A 22329-nucleotide genomic window follows, 5' to 3' on the forward strand; every position below is an offset into this window, starting at 1 on the left:
GCCAAAGGTGTGTCGTCGCTGCCAGGACTGCCGATGGAATTGCCCAGTTTGGTATGTGATTCCGAGCTCCTCGTCATCGGCGATAGCTTCGGCATTCCATCGAAGTCGGATGAGAACGACTGCGAATCTTCCGTAACATTGTCGTTCGTGCTGTTCTCGGGTAGAGAAGTGTCGCGCGAAGACTCTAACATCTCAGTCGTGCTATTATCAGACGTCAACGACGTCTCCATCTCCTGACGGACATCGGACGGCTTTACTTGTGTCTGCTTGATCGGATCTTTGCCTGGAACAATCTTCTTGGGTCGACCCGGTTTGTTGTACTTCTTTTTCTTGTATTCCTCCGTATAATTGGACTTCTCCTTACGTGCCATGGCGCTTTCCAGTACAGTCTTTACAGACTCTTTACACAACCTTCTAGCTGAACGCTTGGGACCGGGAGGTTCCTCATCCCGAGGTATTGAATCACTGAAAATGAAGGAAACAGGTTTACAAATATCTCACGCTTAAATATTCAAAAATTGTAAGTAAAAGGAAAACAAAAAACCTAAGTGCTCGTAATCTGGGTCGCCCAATTCTTCTCTTCCTGGTAACTGGCGCGGTAGTTTCTTGTTGCGCAGTACCTTCTGCGAGTGTTGTCTTGGCGTTGCTGTTTTCAGCATTATTCTCCGTGATTTCAGACTTCTTCTGGATAGGAAGTTGAGCATCACTATTTTGTCTCTCTTCTGCAGTTTCTATTTTATTCTCATCCACGACTTTCGATTCTGTCACCTTTGTAGATTCCTTCTTCTTTGTCTCCTCTGCTTGAGACTTCTCTGATTGAGATTCCTTAACTTTCGACTCCTCTGTCTGGGACTCCTCGGCTTGGGATTCCTCTGCTTGAGACTCCTCAGCTTGGGACTCTTCCACTACGTCGGAATTCTCATCGGAGGTCTCTATCTTTACCGAGACGCCGCCAATTTGATCACAGTTGGCCAACTCGTCAGGAACTAAAGTGAGATTAGAGGAACAACTGGATATCTTGGTCTTCTTGCCGTGATCCGTATTCTCGTCGATGGTCCTGAACGTCAAGACGATCCTGGGTATGTTGTTGTCCTTCTTGACAGCCTCCTGCTTGCCCGGCGAACTCTCCTCCTCATCCTTGTGATTCACTTCCGGAGCCTGTAAGGTAACTACATCCTCTGGATCTTCAACAGCTTCCTCGCTGATCTCGTCGGACTCCCTTTCCCTCTTGGACACCTCGTCGACGATCCTCGACGGCAACAGCGACATCACCTTCTCTTCCAATTCCATTTTTTCAATTTCATTCTTCGTCGGGCTCACATTCTTGTTAAACTCGTTCGTCATCCCCTCGAGGATCTCATGAATACTGACCTTGTCGTCGACAACTCCGTTGTCGGCGGCGGCGGCGGCCATGTCCCCCGTCCCGCCGTTGGCGCCGCCGGTCTCCGTCATCAGTGGCGCTCGACACCCTTCGGGCGTCGCGGCGACGAGCCCGTTGTCGCCTTCCGGCGACGCTACGTCGGCCATGCCTGGTGGTGCGCGCGGCTATAGCTACCGAGTCTGCTGCGACGAGCGACGACGCGCATCTCCGGAAACGTACCTCATGCTGCCGCCCCTGTTTCTCCGATTACCGGTGCATGCTCCTTTCTCGCTTATCCTTCGAATTATCCTGCTTATTTCTCTCTCTCTCTCTTTTTCCAATTCCTTCCGTCTTTCGCGCGGAGAACTGTGTTTCTCTTTTCCAGTTCTCTTCCGCCCTTCGTCCTATCTACCTGCCGGACGCTAACGCGCCGCTTTCCGGCGCGACGATCAATCTCACCCCGACGCGCTTATCGGCGACGCTTATCGACGACGCGATCCTCCTTCGCCACCGATGGCGGGACGCCAGGACGCCACTCAACACTTCCCTCCGCCCCTCTTTCTCTCTTTCTTCCTCTCTCTCTCTCTTTCTCTCTCCTTTACTCACTGTCCGTGCCGCAGAATAAAAGGCGTACCGCACGCACGCGTGTCTTGTTGCTCCCATCGACTACCTCGAGCTGCTCCGACTACTCCGAGCCACTCCGAACTCCGAGCTGCTCTCGGCTCAGTCGCGGCGAGTTGAAGAAGATTCCCGACCCGAGGCCGCTCAACTAATGTCTAATCGGATCGACGATCCCGAAGCGGCGCGAAGCGGCCCGAGCCAGCCGCGCTAAAAGTTTCCCGCGAAGGAACGGAAGAGGGAAAGAGAGAGAGAGAGAGTGAGAGGGGGGAAGATGGCCGCACTTACGCTGGCGGCTGGCGCGCTCACAGAGCTGACTGGAAGCCATATTGATTGTTCAGGGACGACGACGACGATTGTTGTCTCTCCGCGATCCTACAGCCCGCTGTCGCGCGGCGTCAGGTCAAATTAACCTTCAACATTTAATTCATGCTTGATTTATATGGTTTCTCCATCTATCGAGAAGAGGAGTGGTCCTCGAGAATAATGGTCATGAAGAAGAAGGGAAGGAGGGGGAGAGGAAGAGAGAACCATTTATATTAGCGATTCCCATGTAGATCACTTCGTCAGACGAAGTCCATCTAGTACACGTGGCGTCATAAATGCCATCCCACCTGAAGATAGCCTGAGTCAAATAATAGATACCCAGCCCAGCTCAGCACGCATGTAAAAAATACAGGGACATAAGACGCCGTCTTAAAGATTGTCTTACGATAAAATATCAAAAAGATGTCTTAATGACTTTTTTGAGACGTCTTATGTCCCGATTTTAGACATGCATGGTGCTGTCTGGATATCTATTACATTACTGCGTGTGTGTGTATTACACGCGGCCTTATTTACTGCTTAGGGCATTTATGGGAAACACGCGTACATAACGTACAATTTTGAACAAAAAACGCCTAAAGTTCACGCGTGTTAAAGTATTAGGTAACCATCACACGTATACGTCAAGTACAACGTTATACGTTCGCAGTCGACTCGGGCGGAATGAATTCTTCCCTCTCTCTATCTTTGCGTCATAAGTCAATATACGATCCGGTCCAAAAATGGACGACGAGTTGTTGAACAACTCTGTCTTTTGTTGAAGCGAACTTTATACTCGTAAATAAAATTGTCGCGCACGTTGAATTATTCCGAGCGTGAATTAGCAATCTTTCTTTATTTCGCGAAAGACGAATGAGCCACGTGTATGTGTAATATTTTTGGGAGATTCAGGATCCTTAATTATCTCTTTCGTTCTCTCGAGATCGAGAGAATTTTATTTAGCTCCGCGACTGTACATGGAAATATTTACGTATCAAAATGTCAATCTCGGACTCGAAGACTTATTTCGCACCTTTGTTTCTCCTCTTTATTTTTGTAATCTCAACGTTATATGTTTATATCTATTAATAGTCGAGCGACGCGACTTTTTTTCCGAGGAATATACCCGCGCACGATAAGTCGTCATGCACATAACGGTGTGTAACGTGACACGTTACAAAGTTCGGCCGTGGAACGGCCGACGCGAAGTTCGATCGGCTCTCTCGTGTAAGAGAATGCAAATTAGCGCGATCTTAACATAGCGGGGCGTAAAGCTGGAAAATATCCATTAGCGTTCAATGCGCATGAGCCGTCAGTGAAAAAAGAACTTGCTTAGAGATTACGTGGCATGATATGATAAAAATATACGCTCCGAACTGAACACGCCGGCGCTGACGGCGTGGGAATGCCGTTCATATTGTAGACAATGTTGACATGTAGACCGAAGGAGGAAGGAAATAATATATATAGGTACTTTCCATTTACATCAAAATAAGATAATTCTCACTTGTGACGTCGTCCTATCCTTTTTGGCAATTAATGAATAACAAAGACAGAATGACGTCACAAGAATGAGAATTATCTGAGTTTTGATGTAAATGGAAAGCATCTTATGTGTAGCATCTCTCCCGAGCAGGACCTCTTCTTTCCCGTAAATAATGGGCTTGTATCGGGAAATTAAAGGCCAAAGGTTGCGTAATACTGAACCGTAAAATAATGCTAGATTAAATGACCTACAGACAGGAAATTTGATTCAGAAATCGCTCGGACTATATATATAGTCCGGTATATATATAATATACCTGTATACTATATATAGTATTATTATAATTACAAATTATGATAAATAAATTATATGTATCGTGTTATGTTATATATTATTAGATACCCGTCAGACAGCACACATGTCCAAAAGCGAGGACATAAGACGTCTAACGAAAAGATAGGTTCTAAAAAACGTCTAAGAGACGTTTTTGTCTGGGTAATATCATATTGGGTTGGCCAATAAAGTCCGTGCGGTTATTTATAAGTAACATTTATAAGTAAAAAACCGCACAGACTTATTGGCCAACCTAATACTTACAGACTAAACTAGGTCATGTTGTTATATATTATAATTCCGTAAAAAATAAAACCAAGACAGAGAGATTTGTTTCATAAAGTTATAGGAATACCTAATTTTTTCAACGCAGGATCGGGATATAAATATTTCTGAATTTGTCTCGCTAATATATACTCTTTTGCATTCATCTTTATTCTTCTTTAAAAAAAAGGAAGGAATTTATTTTGTTGATAAGAATTAAAAGTATGTCACGGTGAATTCTTATCTATGTGTGTCCGGTAATCAGAGAGAGCGTAACAACGATAATAATATGTATTGTTAAATTTAATTTAGGAGAAATATATTTTTTTCTCCAATGCACACAAAAAAGGTTTAATATTTTTCAATTGCAAATATCGATTTTAGGACGCGTACGAAAACGTACACGATAATAAATCATGTGCTGCAAAAAAAATTAACCTCGAAAGGACGCAAGTTTTCCTCGAGATTTAATCGATATATCCTTTGAATAAGAATTAAACCATGTCACGATGAAATTCTTATCTCTTCCATATTATGTAGTTATTATACTATCTGGTATACATATATTATAATTAGTTATTTGCGCAGCAGCGAAGTAACGTGGTCTATCAAACTAAATTAAGACGGAGTATATGTTTCTTTCAATATTATTCGATATTTTCCAATCGATTGAATAAAAATGAAAACGCCGAAAGGTCAGAGAGATTGCATTTTTATACTATTATACGTTTCATCGTAATCAGTGAAGACGGCTGCACGAATGACTTGCGCAATTCTTTTGTTATTCCGAACGACGAACGACGAGTATAGTAGAACGCACCAATTCAATTGAAAATGACAAAAGCACGACCCAAAAATAGTAGCGACATACTTTTGAAGCGAGAATTCGAAGGATGGAATGGCGAAGGAGGAAATGGGAAAAGAGATGCGCGATAACTCGTATAAATATAAGTTTATTTACATTGCAACAGATCCTTTTGTCAAATAAACGACAAAGGTGATTACGAGTGTAGACTTGAACGTAGTTAGGGATTAAATGTTAATTAAAAATAATAATTACAACATTCTAAAACCGTGTGTATGTGTACTGTGTGTTTGGTGTATGTGAGTGACGCCGTGCACGCCCTGCTGATTGAGTAATATACATTTGCCCCCCGTAGGACTATACGAGACGTGCTACCGCGACATTATTGTGCTTCCGTTTTTCTTATTTTTCCTCCCCTTTTCTTGTCGCAAAGAAAAGTGTAGACGATAATATCCCTCTCGGTTGGACTATCGATATTGGATTACGCACTCGTAAACTTACGACTCGCTCTCGTATTTAACTTTAAGTTGCTTCAATAATAAAGTCATTAATATTAATAGTAAATCGTGGAAAAGATGTCACTGTGAGACTGCAATTCGAGTCGCAGAGGTACCGCAAGGCCGTCCGAGAGAAGAGAGCGAGTTTCGTTGCGCGTTTATTGTGTGTCTCTCCTTCCTTTGACAAAGTTCTCAAGATTGACAGAAAGAAGCGTAAACGAAGAGCGATAGGAACGGTTTACGCATTTTTTCACGATACCATATATACTTCTTTTGCGTATGTATCGAGAGACGCGGTAGCGTCTCGCGCCAAGTATATTGTTTCGTAAGGTACATTCTTTTACGAGCGTGTATATATATACATATACATGTATATATGTATATATACACTTACATATATAATATACATAAATATGTATGTATTGTGTTGTCGAGGCTGATTAGAAAAAACATCGCGGTGCGTCGCGATTAATGCCGCATTCCTCCGTCACTGTACCTTTTTTTTTAATACGCAAACGATATAAAAAGTTGAGCATCGATATTCTCATCGCGTACTATCGATAAATACACATCGAGAAGAGAATTATTGACGAAGGTAGATCAATTCGCATCTCGCGGCGAAGAAAAGCCGTGCAAACGTCGCGCGAACAACCCCCTCGCGTACGTAAAACGCATGCACGCGGGCCTTGGGGTGCCGATCGCATTCTCGATTTTACAACATTAATTCTAGTTTTAATCGATTATTTCCTTCCACTTAGAACAGTCACAAGGCAAAGTGCTCGGCGAGAATTTGTACCGAAACTATTTAATCGTTCTTTTGAGGATTTATCTATGCAATTATTTACTCTCCTTCCTACGGTATCTTGTAGAAAATAATTCATTCCAAGCATTCGCGCGCCAGGATCAATCAAACCGAGGCGGTCGGCGCGATTTAGCTAAGCTACTCGACCGTGCAGAAGTTTACATTTACGACTTTAGCGTGTGAAGCGTTCTAAACTCGAAAAAGACGTTTCACTCTTCCCTATGTCCTAACATCAATAAGGAATTCCGAAAATATTCTTCGATCAGAAACCTGAAGTACTCAGAAATCTTTCAGAGATCTGAAATATTCACACTCGCTAGTATAAGTCCTCGTGTCTCTTAAGGCAATTCTCGCGTTCGAAGTGTCCGCGAATCTAAATGCGTGAAAATGTCAAATCAAGATGAAATATTATTTCCGGCGATTTCAGCCGTTTCGCACGCTAAATCGACGTTCCCGTACTAAGTCTTCGACTCGCGTACAACTTCGAGTTCGCGACGGCTCGAGTATTAAGAACACGCTTCTCCGTTTTCTCTTCATGTTTTTCATTTGGTTTATAAACGTTCGAGAACACGTCGTGTATATACGTCTACACGTTCCGTGACTCGCTCTGTGCGCGCAACCGTTACCGGATAACGATGCACCTCACTACTCCATGGTGCACGTGATCGCCATCCGGGTGTCCGTAGTCACATATGGCACCAATAAGGAATAATAATAAGGCTTAATGATTGTAGCGGTGGGTTATGGTGGCGGAGGTCTTCTCTGAGGTTCAGGCGTATAGCGTAGACGAGCTCGCACGTGTTGCGGGCTACCAGGCACGGAACTGCTTTCCGACAATCTCCTAGGCGGCGGCTGGGGTGGAGAAGGCGAGACGTACCTAGAAGAAGCCCAAATCATCTGTCATATTACACATTCTCTTTTGGTGTCATTAAAGAACGATCAATGATTATATAATTGATGACTATGTAATTCATAATTATATAAGGAATTATTTCCTTGGAAGATGCACACCTTCGTGGAAAGGAGGGAGACGCCTGCTCGATTAAGTTCCTCCTGAGGGCAAGCGGAGACTCGCCGCGACTCAATCTCGGCGGTGGTTCTGGCGAAGGAGCGCGCTCACTGCCGAGCCTGAGGCGTACGTAGGACGCGAAGCGTTTCTTCGCGGACTCCTTCGAGCCAACGATCTGCTGCGGTGGCATCACCAACGACGACGGCGGTGACTCCTGTTTCAGTTGATGCGCGAAACGGGAGATTAATAACTGTGGACTAGAGGGGCCGTGGGATCCCTGCGGCGGTGGCTCCGAAGGAAACCTGATACAAAATGACAAAATTCTTTGTGAATTGTGATACAGAAAGTAAACATATGTAGTATTATTTGTTAAATGCGGTAACCTATGCATATCTACTAAATTATAAAATAAATTAAATAAAGGTGATTAAAAGATGAACTTTTACATTAAATGATAATAAAGAATACAATTGGTTAGACTAAAATTAAATAAACAGATAAAAGAATGAACGAAGGATGTAAGATTAAGTATAGAGTATTTAATTTATATATACAGTCAATCAACAAATATTTTTGTAAATGAAAGAAATAAAAATTGTAAAGTAGCTTACACATTATACTTTGGTAAGTTTTAATAAGTTCTAAATAACAATGCATTTTAATACAGGTGAACCAATTTAAGTCTTTCAATTACCTCTTGCGGCTGATCATTGGGCTACCGTAGATGTTCTGCGTCTGCGGATAGGTTTGGAGTGTCGCGGGCTGCTGCGACGGTGGTTGCGCAAGTCTATGCTGTAGAAACGGTGAGTAACGGCCGCTGTTGTCATACGTGGCAGGTGGCGGCTGAATGACGGGTGGATCGACATTCTCACGTCGCCAAGGCGAATAATCTCTGGTGAAGGGACTCAGCGATCTCGAGACGCCTCCCTGCCATCGGTCCGCCTTGTTGCCACCGTCGTGTTCCTCGTAACGGCTACTGCGATACGGGGAATACGGCCGACCATTGCTGTCCAAGCTGGTGTCCTGAGTCCTGTAAGGAGAGAACGGTCTCGCCGCCGTTGTCGTCGTCGTGGTAGTTGTCGTCGTCTCCTGTCTACCTTGACCGTTCGTTGTCGAGCAGCGATTCGAAGAATTGTAATCGTGCCTCGTGACCATGCTCTGCTGCCGGTAGGGTGAGAAAGGTCGCGGTGGCAGGTTCGGCTCCGACTGATCCGCGTCCTTGGACATCGGCGGCGAGAACGGTCGAGCGATCTCCTTCCGACGAAGAGCGTACGGACTATAGGGCACGTAGTTCGCGCCGTTCTCGCTATTGGAACGCTGATGGAACGGCAGAAAGCCGGAATTCGGTGACTCTTTCATGCTATTGACGTTGCTTTTCAGGAAGGCTGGCATCTCGGATTGCGCCCGAAGATGGGCTGTCTGCTTCAGAGACACATGACCCGAAACTCGCTGCTGCTGACCTCCTGGCAATCTGGAACTAAATTGCCATCCAAATGAAATTTTATCAAGGATAAATTTATAAATACGGTGATTTCCCTTCAACATGAAAATGCGATCTGACTCGATATACATATATGTCTGTACCATTAACATCCCATAATCGTATCGTGATGACTCTGCAAAAAACCTCAGTCTAGAAGAGTTAATGAAAGTTAGAGCAGAACGTTAATCGTTAATTGTTATAGCATGCAAAATGCAGATGAGGACAGAAGAAGTTTTCTTTTAAGAGAGATATATTAGATCTCTAAACCGTGCCGGTAACTTCTGGAGGATTATGCTGCGAAATCAAGATCTTTCGCATTGTCGTGTAAGTCATGGAACGAGCTGCTCACGGCGAAAACTTTGCATAAAAATGACGAGAAATCCTAGGATGTATAAAAAATTTGTTGACAAAATTAAGAAAGAAAATAAACAATACAATTAAAATTTCCATGATTAGAATATCTACACGATCCATAATCCTCTTTATCACGCTTACATTAATTTCGCTGCATCAATTTCGTCCCCGATCTGCAATAGCAGATTCAAAAATTTATTTCACGAAATCAGTCTGCAAAAAAAGAAAAGAAAAATGGCATGTGCACAGGGAAAAATTATGCGTGCATTGCGACGGAGTGGGCGAGTCGCTACGCTAAACGCAACAAAAGTAGGCGAAAAGAAAGAAACGAAAATATATTGAAATAAATAAAAAAACAATGCTTACCGTGAGTAGGGGTTGAAAGGTGGGGTGTGTAACAGGCGCGTGCACAAACCAAACAACTCGAAATGAAAATTGGGCAGATTTTTGGATACTCTGAGTAGCGGGGAGTAGTCTATCTTTTCTTTTTTTCACTTTTTTAAAAGTTTTCTTTCGGGGATTTTTAGGCAGTTTGTCCGGGAAGGAGCGGAAGTAGGAAAGGAGAAAGGAATAAGGGAGAGGGAGAATGCTACGCCGCGCTGCCTCCCTCAAGCTCAACGCTGCAACACAATTCAACACGCACGCAAACTTTTAATTCGAAAGAAGGAACTATAAATGTCAATTTTTTTTTTTTTTTTTTCAAAGCGGTATTAGAGATAAATATATACCGGATGTTCCAGGAGTATGTCGCGTCTTTCTTTCGGCCGTAATTTTTTCGACAAATTCTCAAATTGATCATTCTTTAGTTCCAAAAGTCAACAAGCAATCAACGAGAGAGAATCGGCTGGCTAAAAGTTAAAGACGCCATAATTCCAAGACACCTCGTACAATCGTTAACATCCAACGACAGTCCAATTCGCAAAACGCTTCGGTCCAAAACTCACTGATTGTGAATATGTTAAGTGCATAAAGTCTTTATGAAGTCTTTATAAAAATCGCTCGTAAAACGCGATTAAACCTGGTTATTGCCAAAAGATAAAAAAAATATACAGATAACCAAACCAGAGATCAGTATCTTTATTAGTCAGAAATCTCATGCCATGTTTAAAAGTTCGCGATCTCGCTATCACGCTAGCGTTTTTAATGATTATATCATTATCCTGTCTTTCCTATCACAATATTAAACATCCTAAATATTACGTCTAATCTAAAAAAAGCGTACAACGAACAGCAATCAGACCTTGGTTCCCACCTTGGTTCTAACTGCCGTATGATCTTGCCGAACCATTGACAGCCGGAGTTTGTCAGGGCGAAATTTGTCTCGCCGTCCTGTAAAACTTCGTACTTGCGAATAAAGGCATGTTCCATGAGCTTGTGGTACTTTGGCCGGTGCTTGTAGTTCTTCGTGAGGCAGCAGCTGACGAAACTCCTAAACTCCTTGGAGAAGAGCGCATCCGCCGGAAGAGACGGAGGATCATCTTGTACTACTCTGCTCAGTACCTGTAATGTGAGTAGAATAAAAGAAGTATAGAAACAATATAAGTAGATAGATGTGGTTATATATAAAGAAATCAAGCCACTCCAAAATAGTTTTTTCAAAAGATACAGCTATATTAAAAATAAATTTACTTTATTTTTCCACACTGATAAAGCAAAAGCTGAAAGCAAAAGAATTGCTTTCTAATATGCAGTTTATTTCAATACATAAGTACTACACATCTTATAATAAAAAAATCTAAAAATTAATTTCTTTCTGTACAACTACGTCCACACGAAGATAACAAAGAAACTGAAATAAATTTCCAATGAAAATTTTACCTCAAAATCAGTCTTGCAGTCTCGATAAGGAAATACTCCCGTAGCTAGTTCCACTAGAGTAATGCCCAAACTCCATACATCCGCCCTTATATCATAATCTGGCTTAGTAGGATCTGGTGGATCTATCCTTTCAGGCTGCACAAAGAACGAAACAATAAGTTATTCCATTATTTAAGAAATTTGAACATTCTTCTACATTGTGATACACATCTTACTCACAGCCATGTACGCCGCGCATCCCGCGCTTCTCGTCTTCGCTTTGCTGTCGACCAATCTGCCAGAAATTCCGAAATCACAGAGTTTCACCCCTCCCGTCTCGTCCAGTAATATATTACTAGGTTTCACATCTCTATGAATTACACCATGCTTCTCTTTCAGGTACGACAACGCTTTTACTGTCTAAAGAAAAAGAATGTATAATGTAAATTCGTCTTTCCACAATAGTTTCAAAATTATCATAAAAACGTTCCAAAATATTGCATTTCAAATTTTTAAGGGAAAAAAAAATCACAGAATGATATCTTGACTTTGAAAATAATAATACAGTAAAATTATCTTCTTTTCAAATGTATATCTTCTCTTTTACTATAATTTTTCCAAGACTTTTAAATATAAAAATTTTGGAAATTTTGCGACAAAACACTTAATAAACGAAAGCATAAAGAAACTTACTGCTACTGTAACTTTTCCTAAAAAATCCTCCGGTATCGCTTGCCTGCTACGCTTCAATAGTTTATCTAGGCACGTCGCCATCAGTTCCATGCAAATCCAAACATCGGATTCGGTTATGAAACAACCCAGGCACTGCACAATGTACGGACAGTCGTGCGACTTGAGCACAACGTCGAGATCCATAATTATCCTCTTATTCTCCTCCGCATTCCCAGAGCGTCGCATCTGTTTCACAGCGATTACCACGCCGCTCGGTTTATGCCTCATTTTGACAACGTGTCCACAAGTGCCGTTACCGAGTTCGCCTAGATGCTCCAGATCTTTCATCTCTGTCTGATACCTTTGACCATTGATGTTCAGGATGCCGTTCATCTTCATGATTTCCTGCAGCTTTAACTCGACTTCACTGTCGTGCATCTTTGGCGGCGTTATCTGCGACACTGGCAGATCTAGCTGTCTTCTGGGTCGTGTCGGCGTACCCATATCCCCAACTGTAAAGAAATGTGTAATACATTTCAATACATTACTCTGTTATTTCCATCATATATTTATTTCTTTATAATCAAACATAAACTTCCTTATAATTCAGCATTATATTATAAATAACTCTACATTAACTTTAATAACCTGAAGTAATCTTAATATCAATGTTGAAAAGTGATATTTCAGTTATTTCTTCAAAAATTTAACATCAAACTTATAGATTCAGCTAATAAATTCATATATTATTGAATAGTTTCTAAATTTAAAATTCAGCTATTAATCTTATATATTATTATATATTTAACGTCGAGCTATAATAATGTTATATCCTGCGCCACTTACCAGTAATCTCTGAATTTTTTGATTCAGTATCAGAATTCAATTACAATAATAAACGGTTTATGGTATACGGATCTAAAAGTGGTTCAACAAAAAATGAGTAAATCAAACAGCGAGCGAACCACGCTCGACGTAATCAAACGATAGGCGATAAAAAGGAGGCGGACGAAGAAGCGAGATCCTGCCGAATCGCTTCCGCGGGTCTTTAAATCGCGAGATCAACAGTGTTGGGGATCAATCGACGGCGCGACGGTCAACATAACCTGTACACGCGCGCGAACGCGACAACGCATCGGCCGGCCGGGGTGGATCGCATCGATCCGGGATGAGGGTAGGATCTAGGATGGACTCGCGGGGATCTTTGCGCGCATTAGAGCGGGCTGCTTACGTTGCCGGGGTCTGCGGAGCGCGGGGCTGGACGCGGGGCCCACGGTCGCCGACGACGACGACGACGACGATGAGGAGTGCAGGCCCATGCCCGGGCCGCCGACCTCGGCGCCGACCTGCCTGTCCCGGTCCCGCGACTCGTTCTCCGCCCGCAGCCGCTCCTCCAGATTCATGATCTTCTTCTCCAGGGTGCTCGACATCGCGCCCCCGTGCCACGGCCACGACTCCTCGGCGCTGCTAACGCGGCTACGTGTTTGTTTTGGTTTCTCCTCCCTTTTTTTTTATTTATGTTTGTCCCGGTTTGTTTTTTTTTTACGTACGCCACACACCACCAACGCCAGGGCTCTCTCACCGGGCTCGCCACACCGCCGTCATGCGCCCGATATTTGACAATTTTCGCATCACTCTCTTCACGCGCTGCCCCTTTTTGGCAGCGAGAGGGTACAAACTCCCCTCCAGGAAAACAGAGGGGGGGGGGGCGGTACTCAGCGCCGTCTGGCTGGACTGCTCCGGAAGTAGGCAAACTAAACGCGGGCCACACAATTGATTGAACACAAGCAGCGACAAAATCCTTAATTTCTTTGCCTCTTTCCGAGAATTAAAATTATTTATAATTGAATTTTGTTAATTTAAGATCGTCCCTCCAACGATCTCTACGATCGTTTCATTGGATGGACGTGATTTTAATAAATAACATCATACAGAGGCTAAAGACAATGCACGCACCGAGAAGCGTGATCAACCAATCAGCATCGAGAGTTTTACAATGGCGGTCTATTCGTTACTTATCGAGAATTCTAGATTGTAATTGGTTGAGAATCAGTTTAATATTTATATCTTACATGTATCGATAAATATTAACTTATTTTATACATTTATATGTTAGATATCTAATAGCCCTCTCTCCCTCTCTCTCTTTTTCTCTTCTTTCACTTTATTTCACTTTATTTGTTTCAAATAATTAAAGATATGTATCTCCCTGTCAATTTAAAAATCTGAACGCGAGGCAATAGGCTCGTTTATGGAAAATTTTGTAAGCAAAACGATTAATATTTCGGGAATAAGCAACAGAGAATGTTTTATAATTTTCAAGTATCTTATTTTTATTTTAAAATCACCGCGCTGCGAGAACGATCGCGAAAGAAATGTTTACAAACGATAGAATTTAACGTTAATTTTCATTTATAGTATTCTATATAAATTTGCTTATATCCTTTTCCTCGATACTATAAGCACCACATTACCGTTAAATAAAATAAAATTATGCATTATCGGATGAAACCGTGATACTAATCGATCATCTACGCTATGTCGAATAAAATATATAAATAAAATATATTTGATAACTGTTATAAAACGTTAATATTTCACTCGGTGATTAATTTGATATAGGTACACAAGACTCGGGGCTCATTTTTTGGAACAAAAATCTATTACACGGACACACGATTTACCGTCAACGATAACCCATCAACGGATAACATATTCTATAATTATGCTATCATAATACATGTAATAATTATTTTATATTTTACGTAGTAAAAAATTGATGTAAAATATATATTATTATATTTATTATAAAAAGTATATAGTAATACAAATATATATATTATGTTACATTATTAATATTTATATCTATGTATTAAATATCATATTATTATATAAAATATGTAATAATTACACATGTAACGTATTTTACATTAGGATGTGCATCAACATCATACGTGATTCATGAATGAAATCAGCTGATTCTCCAAGTCTTTCTGATTGGTTGCAACGCGTCATATGCTCCCATGCGAGCGTTCGTTTGAAATGTTTGAAAATTGCTCCGCCATGTTGTATGCGCGGCGACTATAGCATAAAAGCATTGACGAGAAATGACACTTCGGTGCAACAAATCGCTCGATAATGGCTACAGCTAATGCGTCGAATTTCCACGAGGAATTTAAATCCGAGAGGACCGTCCGTAAACGGAGATCGTCGGTTTTCCAAACACGTACTGTGACGCGCGACCACAATGAAGGTTAGTTCACCCTGCGAAGTGACATGTTGCGATCGCAAGAGACTTTTGTGTCGAAACACCGTCACCGAATTTAAAGACATAATAATTGGAAATCAGAATATACCTGTCTCAATTAATAGCACTGCTTTCATAAATGTAGTTATTTCTTACGAACAATTTTATTCTGAAAATGTTAACTTGTATACAACGAATCTGCTGAGCTCCCCAGACCAATTACTCTAATAACTGTAACTAACAATAAGTAACATCTTCCAGGCGTCAATGATGTTACAATTAATGGAAGCAGACTTACGGCAGACCCAAACGAAGATGAAGAAGAGTGCAATGCGAAGGACGATGTCGAAACTTTTAATCTGAAGGAATATATAGAGAAGCTCAGGCAAGAGCGAAAGGATTGGCAACAGGAGTACAAGAGTCGCAAAGCTCAACGGAAAAACTTAACCAAGCAGAAAGCAAGCGCGGAGGGACAGGGGCAGATTCTCGATATAAATGTACTGACAGCAGCCGAGAGAACTTTCGTCTTGTCGCGTCCCAATTACGAACACATCTGCAAAAATAGTCAGAAATTATTGGACGTGGCGTTGAAGATGTCTACGCTCAGTCAACATGTACACAGGTTGAACCGGAGATTCATGGAGAGAATGGAGAGCAATATATCCAAGGCCACTGGAAATGTTATCAAGATCTCAGAGCAATGAAGCAGACGTAGCTTTAGGTATCGTTTATTGTTTCAATTCTACAAACTTACAGGTAGGAGCATCAATAGTAAAAGTATAAATAACACTTAAATTAATTAAATATGACAACACTGCGTACGACAACACGCGATTGATTATACGATACTTATTGGTGTGTGACGACCGTATTTGTGGCGCATTCACATCAATGAGATTGAGATGAGATGTAATAAATACTCAAAAAATAATTTACCGGTATTACACAACATTAAACTTTATATCTATGGAATACGTCTAGTTTCTAGAGAAGACCGTCTATTTTACGCCATTTCTGGCACGTCAAGGAGATTCGAGATATTGATTCGATCGTATAAAGATATTTCTGATGTTAGAACGACTCTTACGATCACGTTCTGTGGTATATTAATATTCAATGCTTCAAATAATCTAAGATTGTACAGAATAACCAATAGAGCTGTCATCTATGTAGATGAAAGCTCTTTCTCCTCGCTGCTTTCCTCTCCTTCTGCGCGAGATATTCCTTTCTTGACTGGCTGCTGTGCAGCTCCAATATGTGATTGATTTTCCGTACAATCTCCTCGGCCGTCACCGAATCCGCTTCAAAATCGTGATTTTTGAACGATGCTGATTGGTGAAGTGAATGACTTTGGCCTACAACCATCAGTAACATTAAAATATCGTCTATACAACGTAAATCTTCATTGTAAAGCTTTTCAAAATTGAAATGCGAAAAATAATGACTTTGCTTAAAATCTTTTTTTTTTATCGAAAGAAATAAAATTATCATGCAATATGTAATTATGTAAAAAGAAAATAACTGACTCAGAAAATTATCTGGAGCACTGGATTGCGGGGTATAAACCAGCGTAAATATAGTTTTCGACCCCTTAGTCTCGGTCACTTCGCACCAGGCGATGCTGTCTATGTGATAACTGACTGCTCGCTGTCTATTCCAAAACCTAGCAGCGCCTTTGCCTGTTATCACTGGATCTATCTCTATCTTCTCGCCCGATATTCCGAGATGAATTTCAGTCTTTGCTCGCATCTTGTTAATTATATATACCCTGCAATTGGAGATGTGTATATTCTCATGCAACACACCTCAACAATTACTTTGTACCATTCTTTTACTGTTTTTACAACTTGATTCTCAATACTATACTGCCCTTTAAATTTTCAACAGTATAATTATTCATTATTTTCCATAATTTTATTTAAATTATTTACCAATCACTTGTTATTTCAATGTAGCTATTCTAACAATTGAAATACTTTATAAAAAGCGATGTTTGATGTAAAATATTGAACTACCTGTACGATTGATACAACGGCGCCTCCATCGCAGTAGTGTGACCCTCCATCTTAGCCAGGTCGTTTGCAACTTCCTCCTGCTCCTTACTTTTAATCTCCGGGTCCTCCTCATTTTTCGCCTGAATGCAACTGATTGTGTTGTGTCGTGCTTTATCGCTCGGCTTCATCTCGATCAGGCCCAGCGTAGTGAATTCGAATTTGGAGATAGTTTCGTACGGGTCCAAACAAGGAAAGGCCGAATCTATCTCACCGTCATCCTCGGTGATGTACAGTCCATAATGTGAAATGTTTTCCCTGTTAACGGCCGACGAGACTTGGTAAATAAAGCATACGCAATGGGTTCTGGCAACGGGACTTAACTTGATACAGACTTTAAATTATGATCGGGACGTTCACTTGCATATTTGTAGCAAATCAACCCGATGAAGTCCAATACTCGCGCTGTTACTGTTACCACCACCTGAAGTGGATACATTCTGTCCTCTCTCGGCAGCATACACATGAATATTCTATATCTTCTCACAGGGATGCTCACCTGCGCCTGCAAAAGAAATTTTTAAATATATAGCAAATCTATGTTTCTTATGAAGATCACAAAGCTGTAAAATTTATAATGCACAACCTCTATTTTTTGCTATGAGAAATCTTGTAACATATATTATTTTCATTTATTAAGATCTTTTGGAATTGGAGCTCATTTGAGGGAAACGATAAATCAGTATTACATACGTTGCCATCAAATTTGGCATATTCCTTGAATGGATTTGGTGGTAAATTTGGACACTTTTCGAGTTGTTCCGACAAAAGAGATTGTCCTTTTTTCACTGGCGTTTTCCTACGAAAATCTTTCCTTTGAAACAGATCTGACTGATCTGTTGGCGTCACGGCATTAGGATTGTGCTCCCATTTGACATGCTTGACTTTGGCAGCTTTTTTCCTTTCTATGTCCATTTTCTCTAGTCTTTGTGCAGTGTTAGATCTCTGTCTGTGACTGAATTCCATTTCTAGAACAATGTTGCGAACAAGAGGGCGTCATAATTAAGGAATTTAATTGGAAATAATTTGGATCGTGCTCCAATTTAGTTCTAGTTATAAGAAAATTTATATGCTATCAAAATTATTTTGCCCGACGATCTCGAACTGAATCAATTTTGACTTGAGTTTTATATGACACACAAGTATTTTTGTGCAAAATAATAGAAAGCAAAGTATATACCCATTTGTATGTCATATGATTCTCCCATTTCGTCCAGATCCTCATCGTCACTTTCTTCCATTCCAGGATAACATTGCAGCGTTCCATTTTTCTTCAACTGTTTAGGAATATTCTCCCCCAATATCACCATATCGCACATACCTTTCAATCGAGAGTAATACGAAGTATTTAGCACAAAATAATTACAATTCTAAATAAACTATAATATAGACTCTATATTATAGTTTATAGTTCATTTATTATGTTTATTATGCTCCACATAGTCTATATTAAAGAGCATAATACTATACATGGAACACTATATATTGACACATTTAGCTCATTTATTACTGAGTTACATTGACATATAAACGATTAATTTTAATCCAATTCATCTTGCAATAAGCGTGTTATCGGAAATACCTTATTATCAGGATATTTCCAGATTGGTGCAACGCCTCGCGATTAATCCATTGACGTTTCTAACCTAGATTCGTCACAAGTACAAACCTGTGTCGTCTGTCGCGAGAAAGCTGTCCCTGATGTGCGACAGAAGCCAATGTTGATTGTCGTAGAGAGCCATTTCTTTCCTCCTTTTTCCCTTTTATTGATTAGACGCCACCCGTTATATTAGTAAACATACGCGATAAAACGCGTCCTCGATGGCTCGTGCCGATCGAACCTTTTTACAAATCGAAAGATCGATTTCCGCGCCCATCGTGTCGCACCGGTCGCACGGAGCGTCGTGAAGTTTGCTGCGCCGGCTGCGCGATTACCAACAGATAATATCAGAGGGTGACTTTGGGTGATTTCGATCAAACTTTGATTAACAATTAATAATATACCTGTAGTATTTTGCTCTCTAACATGGATAAAACTATTTAATTGTTTTTATTGTTTGACACACACACACACACACACACAAAAATATTAAATTACTTAAAAATATTAAATTTTATTTTAAACAGTTTTGCTGTTAATTAAGTTAATCAGCGATTAACTTATAAAGTAATATTTATAATTTTGTTAACATAAGTGGACAGAATTTATTAATTTTTTTTCAATTGCGCTTAATGACAAAACAATACAGTTAAAAAATTTATTGTAAACAATTCTGTCCCGGTTAAATCACCGATTAAATTAATCAATGTTTGATCGAAGTAGCCGTAAATTAGCAACAGTGACGATGGTAAAATTAAAAATTTTGCTTGTCATCGAATAATTTCAAGATAAAAAGCTATAAAAATTAATGCATTAAGTTATATATATAGGCTGCGTTTCGATATATTCATTGAAAACCTATAGTTTACGTCACGTACACTGTAGATTTTTAGTACTGGCAGTAAATATCGAAACGCAACATAGTAGTATAATATTATGAATTGATATGTGACACACCTTTGATTTATTCATTTATCAATTTTATTATAATAATATATAAATGATCACATGAGATTCATTATCAGTCACTACATATATCGTGAATATTTCGCGATATTTCGTAATCGTAGCTCAATTTTCAACAATTTCGTTATCGACACTATTTAAAAAGAAACATGTCGATTTTTCATACAAATATTTGCCTGCAAAAAATAAATTTAAGGCATTTAAATGTCTCGATTCCAGATAAATTGATCAGATGATTCGATTTCAAGGAATACATCCCTAGACGAAACAGAAAAATACTTCTTCTCTGGGTTAAGTCTTCTTCTATTGTTGCAATAATGTATCATAGCAGCACGATTGATTTTGAGTTGTCTTATTGCGAAACAGTAATAAAGATAACTTTGCAATAAAAAGATGTTATACAGACAACAATATTGAAATAACTTGATAATAGCGTAATCGAGACGAAAATTCAAAGTGTAAGTGTCAAAATTCCATTTAGAGCTCTCATAAAATTTGCATATGTATAATCACTAGTATATAATACGCCTTTCGTTATACACACGTAACTTTCTCTAAATACGCGTATTTATACATTTATTATCCCACTTTATATAATTATGAGCTGCACAATTCGCTCTCATTCCCAACTATCATCTCTGAGTAGTTATTTGAAGTCACGTGGCCGCGTCGCGTTTAGAGGCGATTTCCGGTCCTCATAATCTGGGGGGCTTCCGCGGTGGCGGAGGCGGCGGCGGCGTTGGCGGCCGGGGGCTGGTTATCCAAAATGGCACCCCAGATCGCCGCGGCCACCCCACCGCGGGCCCCCTCCTCGGCATCGGTGTTCTTCTTAAAGTTGTGCACCGAATAGCGATTGTACAAGCCCCAGATGCTGTTCATCAGCTTGCTATTGTACTTAAGCGGCGTCAGTTCCCAACCTACATATTTAATTAATTGGGTAAAATAAAATAGCCGAGTAAATTCAAGTTAAATCAAGCGTTTCCATCCGAAGTAAAAATTGAATTTATAAAAATAGTGAAACTGAATAAAGATATATTATATATAAGATATATTACCTTCTAGAGGAGGCCTCGAATTAAATATATTCTCTTTCTTCTCTTCAGCCTTCTCATTTTTCTCCATCGCGAACATGGAAACAGCGCGTTCGTCGTTATCGCGGACTTTCCATACTGCGAAAGCACCCTGCGGAATGGAAGACATTTTTCCACAGTCTACAAAAAATAAATATTGTCGTAAATGATTTTATTAGAAAAGATTAAATAATCAAAATTCTCGCATCTTGTTATATAAATCAAAATTCCGTGCGTTCCACAGCAATTAATATTCCATATATGTCGTGATAATCTGATTTATAAAAATTATAATACATTTATTAATAATTGGTACACTGATTGATTTGAATTTTACTGTTTGAATTCTTATGTCTGTAATATATGGAGGGGTAAAAGCCATAGTGCCATGGTGTAAGTCAAATTTTTTAAAATATTTATTGACTTACACCACTATGGCTTTTACCCTCCATATATATGTTTACGGTATGCAATAATTACAGCACATACTTTGTTACTAAGAAATATCTCACATCTAAAGAAAGAAAGTGTTACTTAATTTAGTAGTTATTAATAAATGCTGCATAAACAGGGAATATATCTCGAACTTTAGTCATGTGACGAATCAAAACAAGCATGTATATGTATATGTGTACATGCATGTGCATGGGTTACGATCTTTCTATACATAGCTATTAATGTTTTAGCTATCATGCCTCTCGTGTTGTTAACAGCTTTGATCTTCGCTCGTAGCGATAACTACTGCGCCATCACTATTACCGCCAAAGCACGTTTCTGTTTATACGGGAATAATAAATCGGAATCACGCCTAATTGACATAATAATTTTTCGTATATTTATATTGGTTGTTTCTTACGATCCTCGTTCGTTCTCTCTTTCGTCCTCCGAGTTTTGTGCATCTCGTTTTATTTCACGAGGAAGAATCAATAATTATTCGCACTTTATTTCTATAATTTATTAGAACAATAGTAGAGAACATACAATTACATCATTTTTCAACATAGTCCCCTTGCTTTTCAATGCACTTGTTCCAGCGTTCCCCAAGCTTGCATATAACCTTGGGAAAAAATGTTTTGGTTCCTCAGCCATGTATGCACCGCTTCTTACACATGTTGGTGTTGCATGACAATGCGTATCCAAATATTGTTGTCTACACTGTTCAAACGCTACATATATAGTCCAGATTTCACTTCGTCGAATTACCATTTGTTTGGTCCACATAAAAATTCCTAAAAAGGTTGTCGATTTACCACAGACCAACGTGCAAGAAGTGGTATACATACATGGCTAAGGGACAAATTAAAACATTTTTTTTAATGGTATATGCAAGCTTGTGGAACGCTGGAACAAGTGCATTAAAAAGTAAGGGGACTATGTTGAAAAATGATGTAATTGTATGTTCTCTGCTGTTCTTTCAAATAAATTATAAAATTGGAATGCGGATAATAATTACACAGGCACACAATTAATAAAAAGTGTCTTGGCCGAGACACTACACTAGTGTATTCCCATGTATTTTGACCCGCTGAATCCGAATCCGAAGTCAGAATTGTCAGATTGGCTCTCAGTTCCGAGCAAACCTAAAAAAAAGTTCAAAACTCCACGAAAC

At 40.0% G+C, this 22329-nt stretch overlaps 5 protein-coding genes across 7 annotated transcripts in view; 1 reads left to right on the forward strand and 4 right to left on the reverse strand.

The window, feature by feature from the left end:
* Positions 1-3: 3 nt before the first annotated feature.
* LOC112458341 (titin-like) lies at positions 4-2284 on the reverse strand (the record flags this gene model as incomplete). The annotated part of the gene is made up of 2 exons (XM_025021929.1): positions 545-2284; positions 4-465 (listed from the first exon to the last, which is right to left on the reverse strand). Coding segments are annotated over exons 1-2 (1445 nt in total), but the record flags the coding sequence as incomplete, so codon positions are not given.
* Positions 2285-5304: 3020 nt separating this feature from the next.
* Positions 5305-13447, reverse strand: LOC112458340 (dual specificity mitogen-activated protein kinase kinase hemipterous-like). Of its 2 annotated transcripts, none has more exons than XM_025021927.1 (8): positions 13018-13447; positions 11808-12298; positions 11355-11534; positions 11136-11270; positions 10570-10817; positions 8175-8957; positions 7483-7782; positions 5305-7348 (listed from the first exon to the last, which is right to left on the reverse strand). In XM_025021927.1, the coding sequence occupies exons 1-8, from the start codon at positions 13214-13216 to the stop codon at positions 7213-7215; spliced, it is 2472 nt and encodes an 823-aa protein (XP_024877695.1). In that variant the 5' UTR covers positions 13217-13447; the 3' UTR covers positions 5305-7212. The 2 variants fall into 2 exon arrangements, with proteins under 2 accessions (XP_024877695.1, XP_024877696.1); XM_025021928.1 differs by lacking the exon at positions 13018-13447 and adding an exon at positions 12633-12987.
* A 1382-nt stretch (positions 13448-14829) lies between these two features.
* On the forward strand, positions 14830-15964 carry LOC112458349. The gene is made up of 2 exons (XM_025021941.1): positions 14830-15039; positions 15295-15964. The coding sequence occupies exons 1-2, from the start codon at positions 14925-14927 to the stop codon at positions 15735-15737; spliced, it is 558 nt and encodes a 185-aa protein (XP_024877709.1). The 5' UTR covers positions 14830-14924; the 3' UTR covers positions 15738-15964.
* Positions 15746-19013, reverse strand: LOC112458348 (target of rapamycin complex 2 subunit MAPKAP1). 2 transcript variants are annotated; one of them, XM_025021939.1, is made up of 7 exons: positions 18754-19013; positions 18265-18405; positions 17778-18052; positions 17420-17589; positions 17049-17342; positions 16560-16801; positions 15746-16388 (listed from the first exon to the last, which is right to left on the reverse strand). In XM_025021939.1, the coding sequence occupies exons 1-7, from the start codon at positions 18824-18826 to the stop codon at positions 16195-16197; spliced, it is 1389 nt and encodes a 462-aa protein (XP_024877707.1). In that variant the 5' UTR covers positions 18827-19013; the 3' UTR covers positions 15746-16194. The 2 variants fall into 2 exon arrangements, with proteins under 2 accessions (XP_024877707.1, XP_024877708.1); XM_025021940.1 differs by lacking the exon at positions 18754-19013 and adding an exon at positions 18667-18742.
* A 629-nt stretch (positions 19014-19642) lies between these two features.
* LOC112458347 overlaps positions 19643-22329 on the reverse strand; it is a 4085-nt gene continuing 1398 nt past the window's right edge. Inside the window, exons 2-3 of the mRNA XM_025021938.1 lie at positions 20706-20861; positions 19643-20567 (exon numbers count right to left, since the gene is read on the reverse strand). Of these exons, the coding sequence (XP_024877706.1) occupies positions 20326-20567; positions 20706-20861 (398 nt within the window). The 3' untranslated portion in view covers positions 19643-20325. The remainder of the gene's footprint in view (positions 20568-20705; positions 20862-22329) is intronic.

Source organism: Temnothorax curvispinosus, unplaced genomic scaffold, assembly GCF_003070985.1.
Source record: "Temnothorax curvispinosus isolate PA1 unplaced genomic scaffold, ASM307098v1 QBEX01008825.1, whole genome shotgun sequence".
Taxonomy (NCBI): domain Eukaryota; kingdom Metazoa; phylum Arthropoda; class Insecta; order Hymenoptera; family Formicidae; genus Temnothorax; species Temnothorax curvispinosus.

Bases quoted from the DNA above. Each gene is read 5' to 3' on its own strand.
- LOC112458348 (XM_025021939.1), bottom strand. From the start codon at position 18,826: ATGGCTCTCTACGACAATCAACATTGGCTTCTGTCGCACATCAGGGAC. The intron at 18,406-18,753 runs GTTTGTACTTGT...CTCGATTGAAAG, and splicing joins TCTCGCGACAGACGACACAG to GTATGTGCGATATGGTGATA. The intron at 18,053-18,264 runs GTATATACTTTG...ACATTGTTCTAG, and splicing joins ATCATATGACATACAAATGG to AAATGGAATTCAGTCACAGA.
- LOC112458340 (XM_025021927.1), bottom strand. From the start codon at position 13,216: ATGTCGAGCACCCTGGAGAAGAAGATCATGAATCTGGAGGAGCGGCTG. The intron at 7,783-8,174 runs GTAATTGAAAGA...ATTTTGTATCAG, and splicing joins CCAATGATCAGCCGCAAGAG to GTTTCCTTCGGAGCCACCGC. The intron at 7,349-7,482 runs GTGTGCATCTTC...GGCTTCTTCTAG, and splicing joins TCTCCCTCCTTTCCACGAAG to GTACGTCTCGCCTTCTCCAC.
- LOC112458349 (XM_025021941.1), top strand. From the start codon at position 14,925: ATGGCTACAGCTAATGCGTCGAATTTCCACGAGGAATTTAAATCCGAG. The intron at 15,040-15,294 runs GTTAGTTCACCC...AACATCTTCCAG, and splicing joins GACGCGCGACCACAATGAAG to GCGTCAATGATGTTACAATT.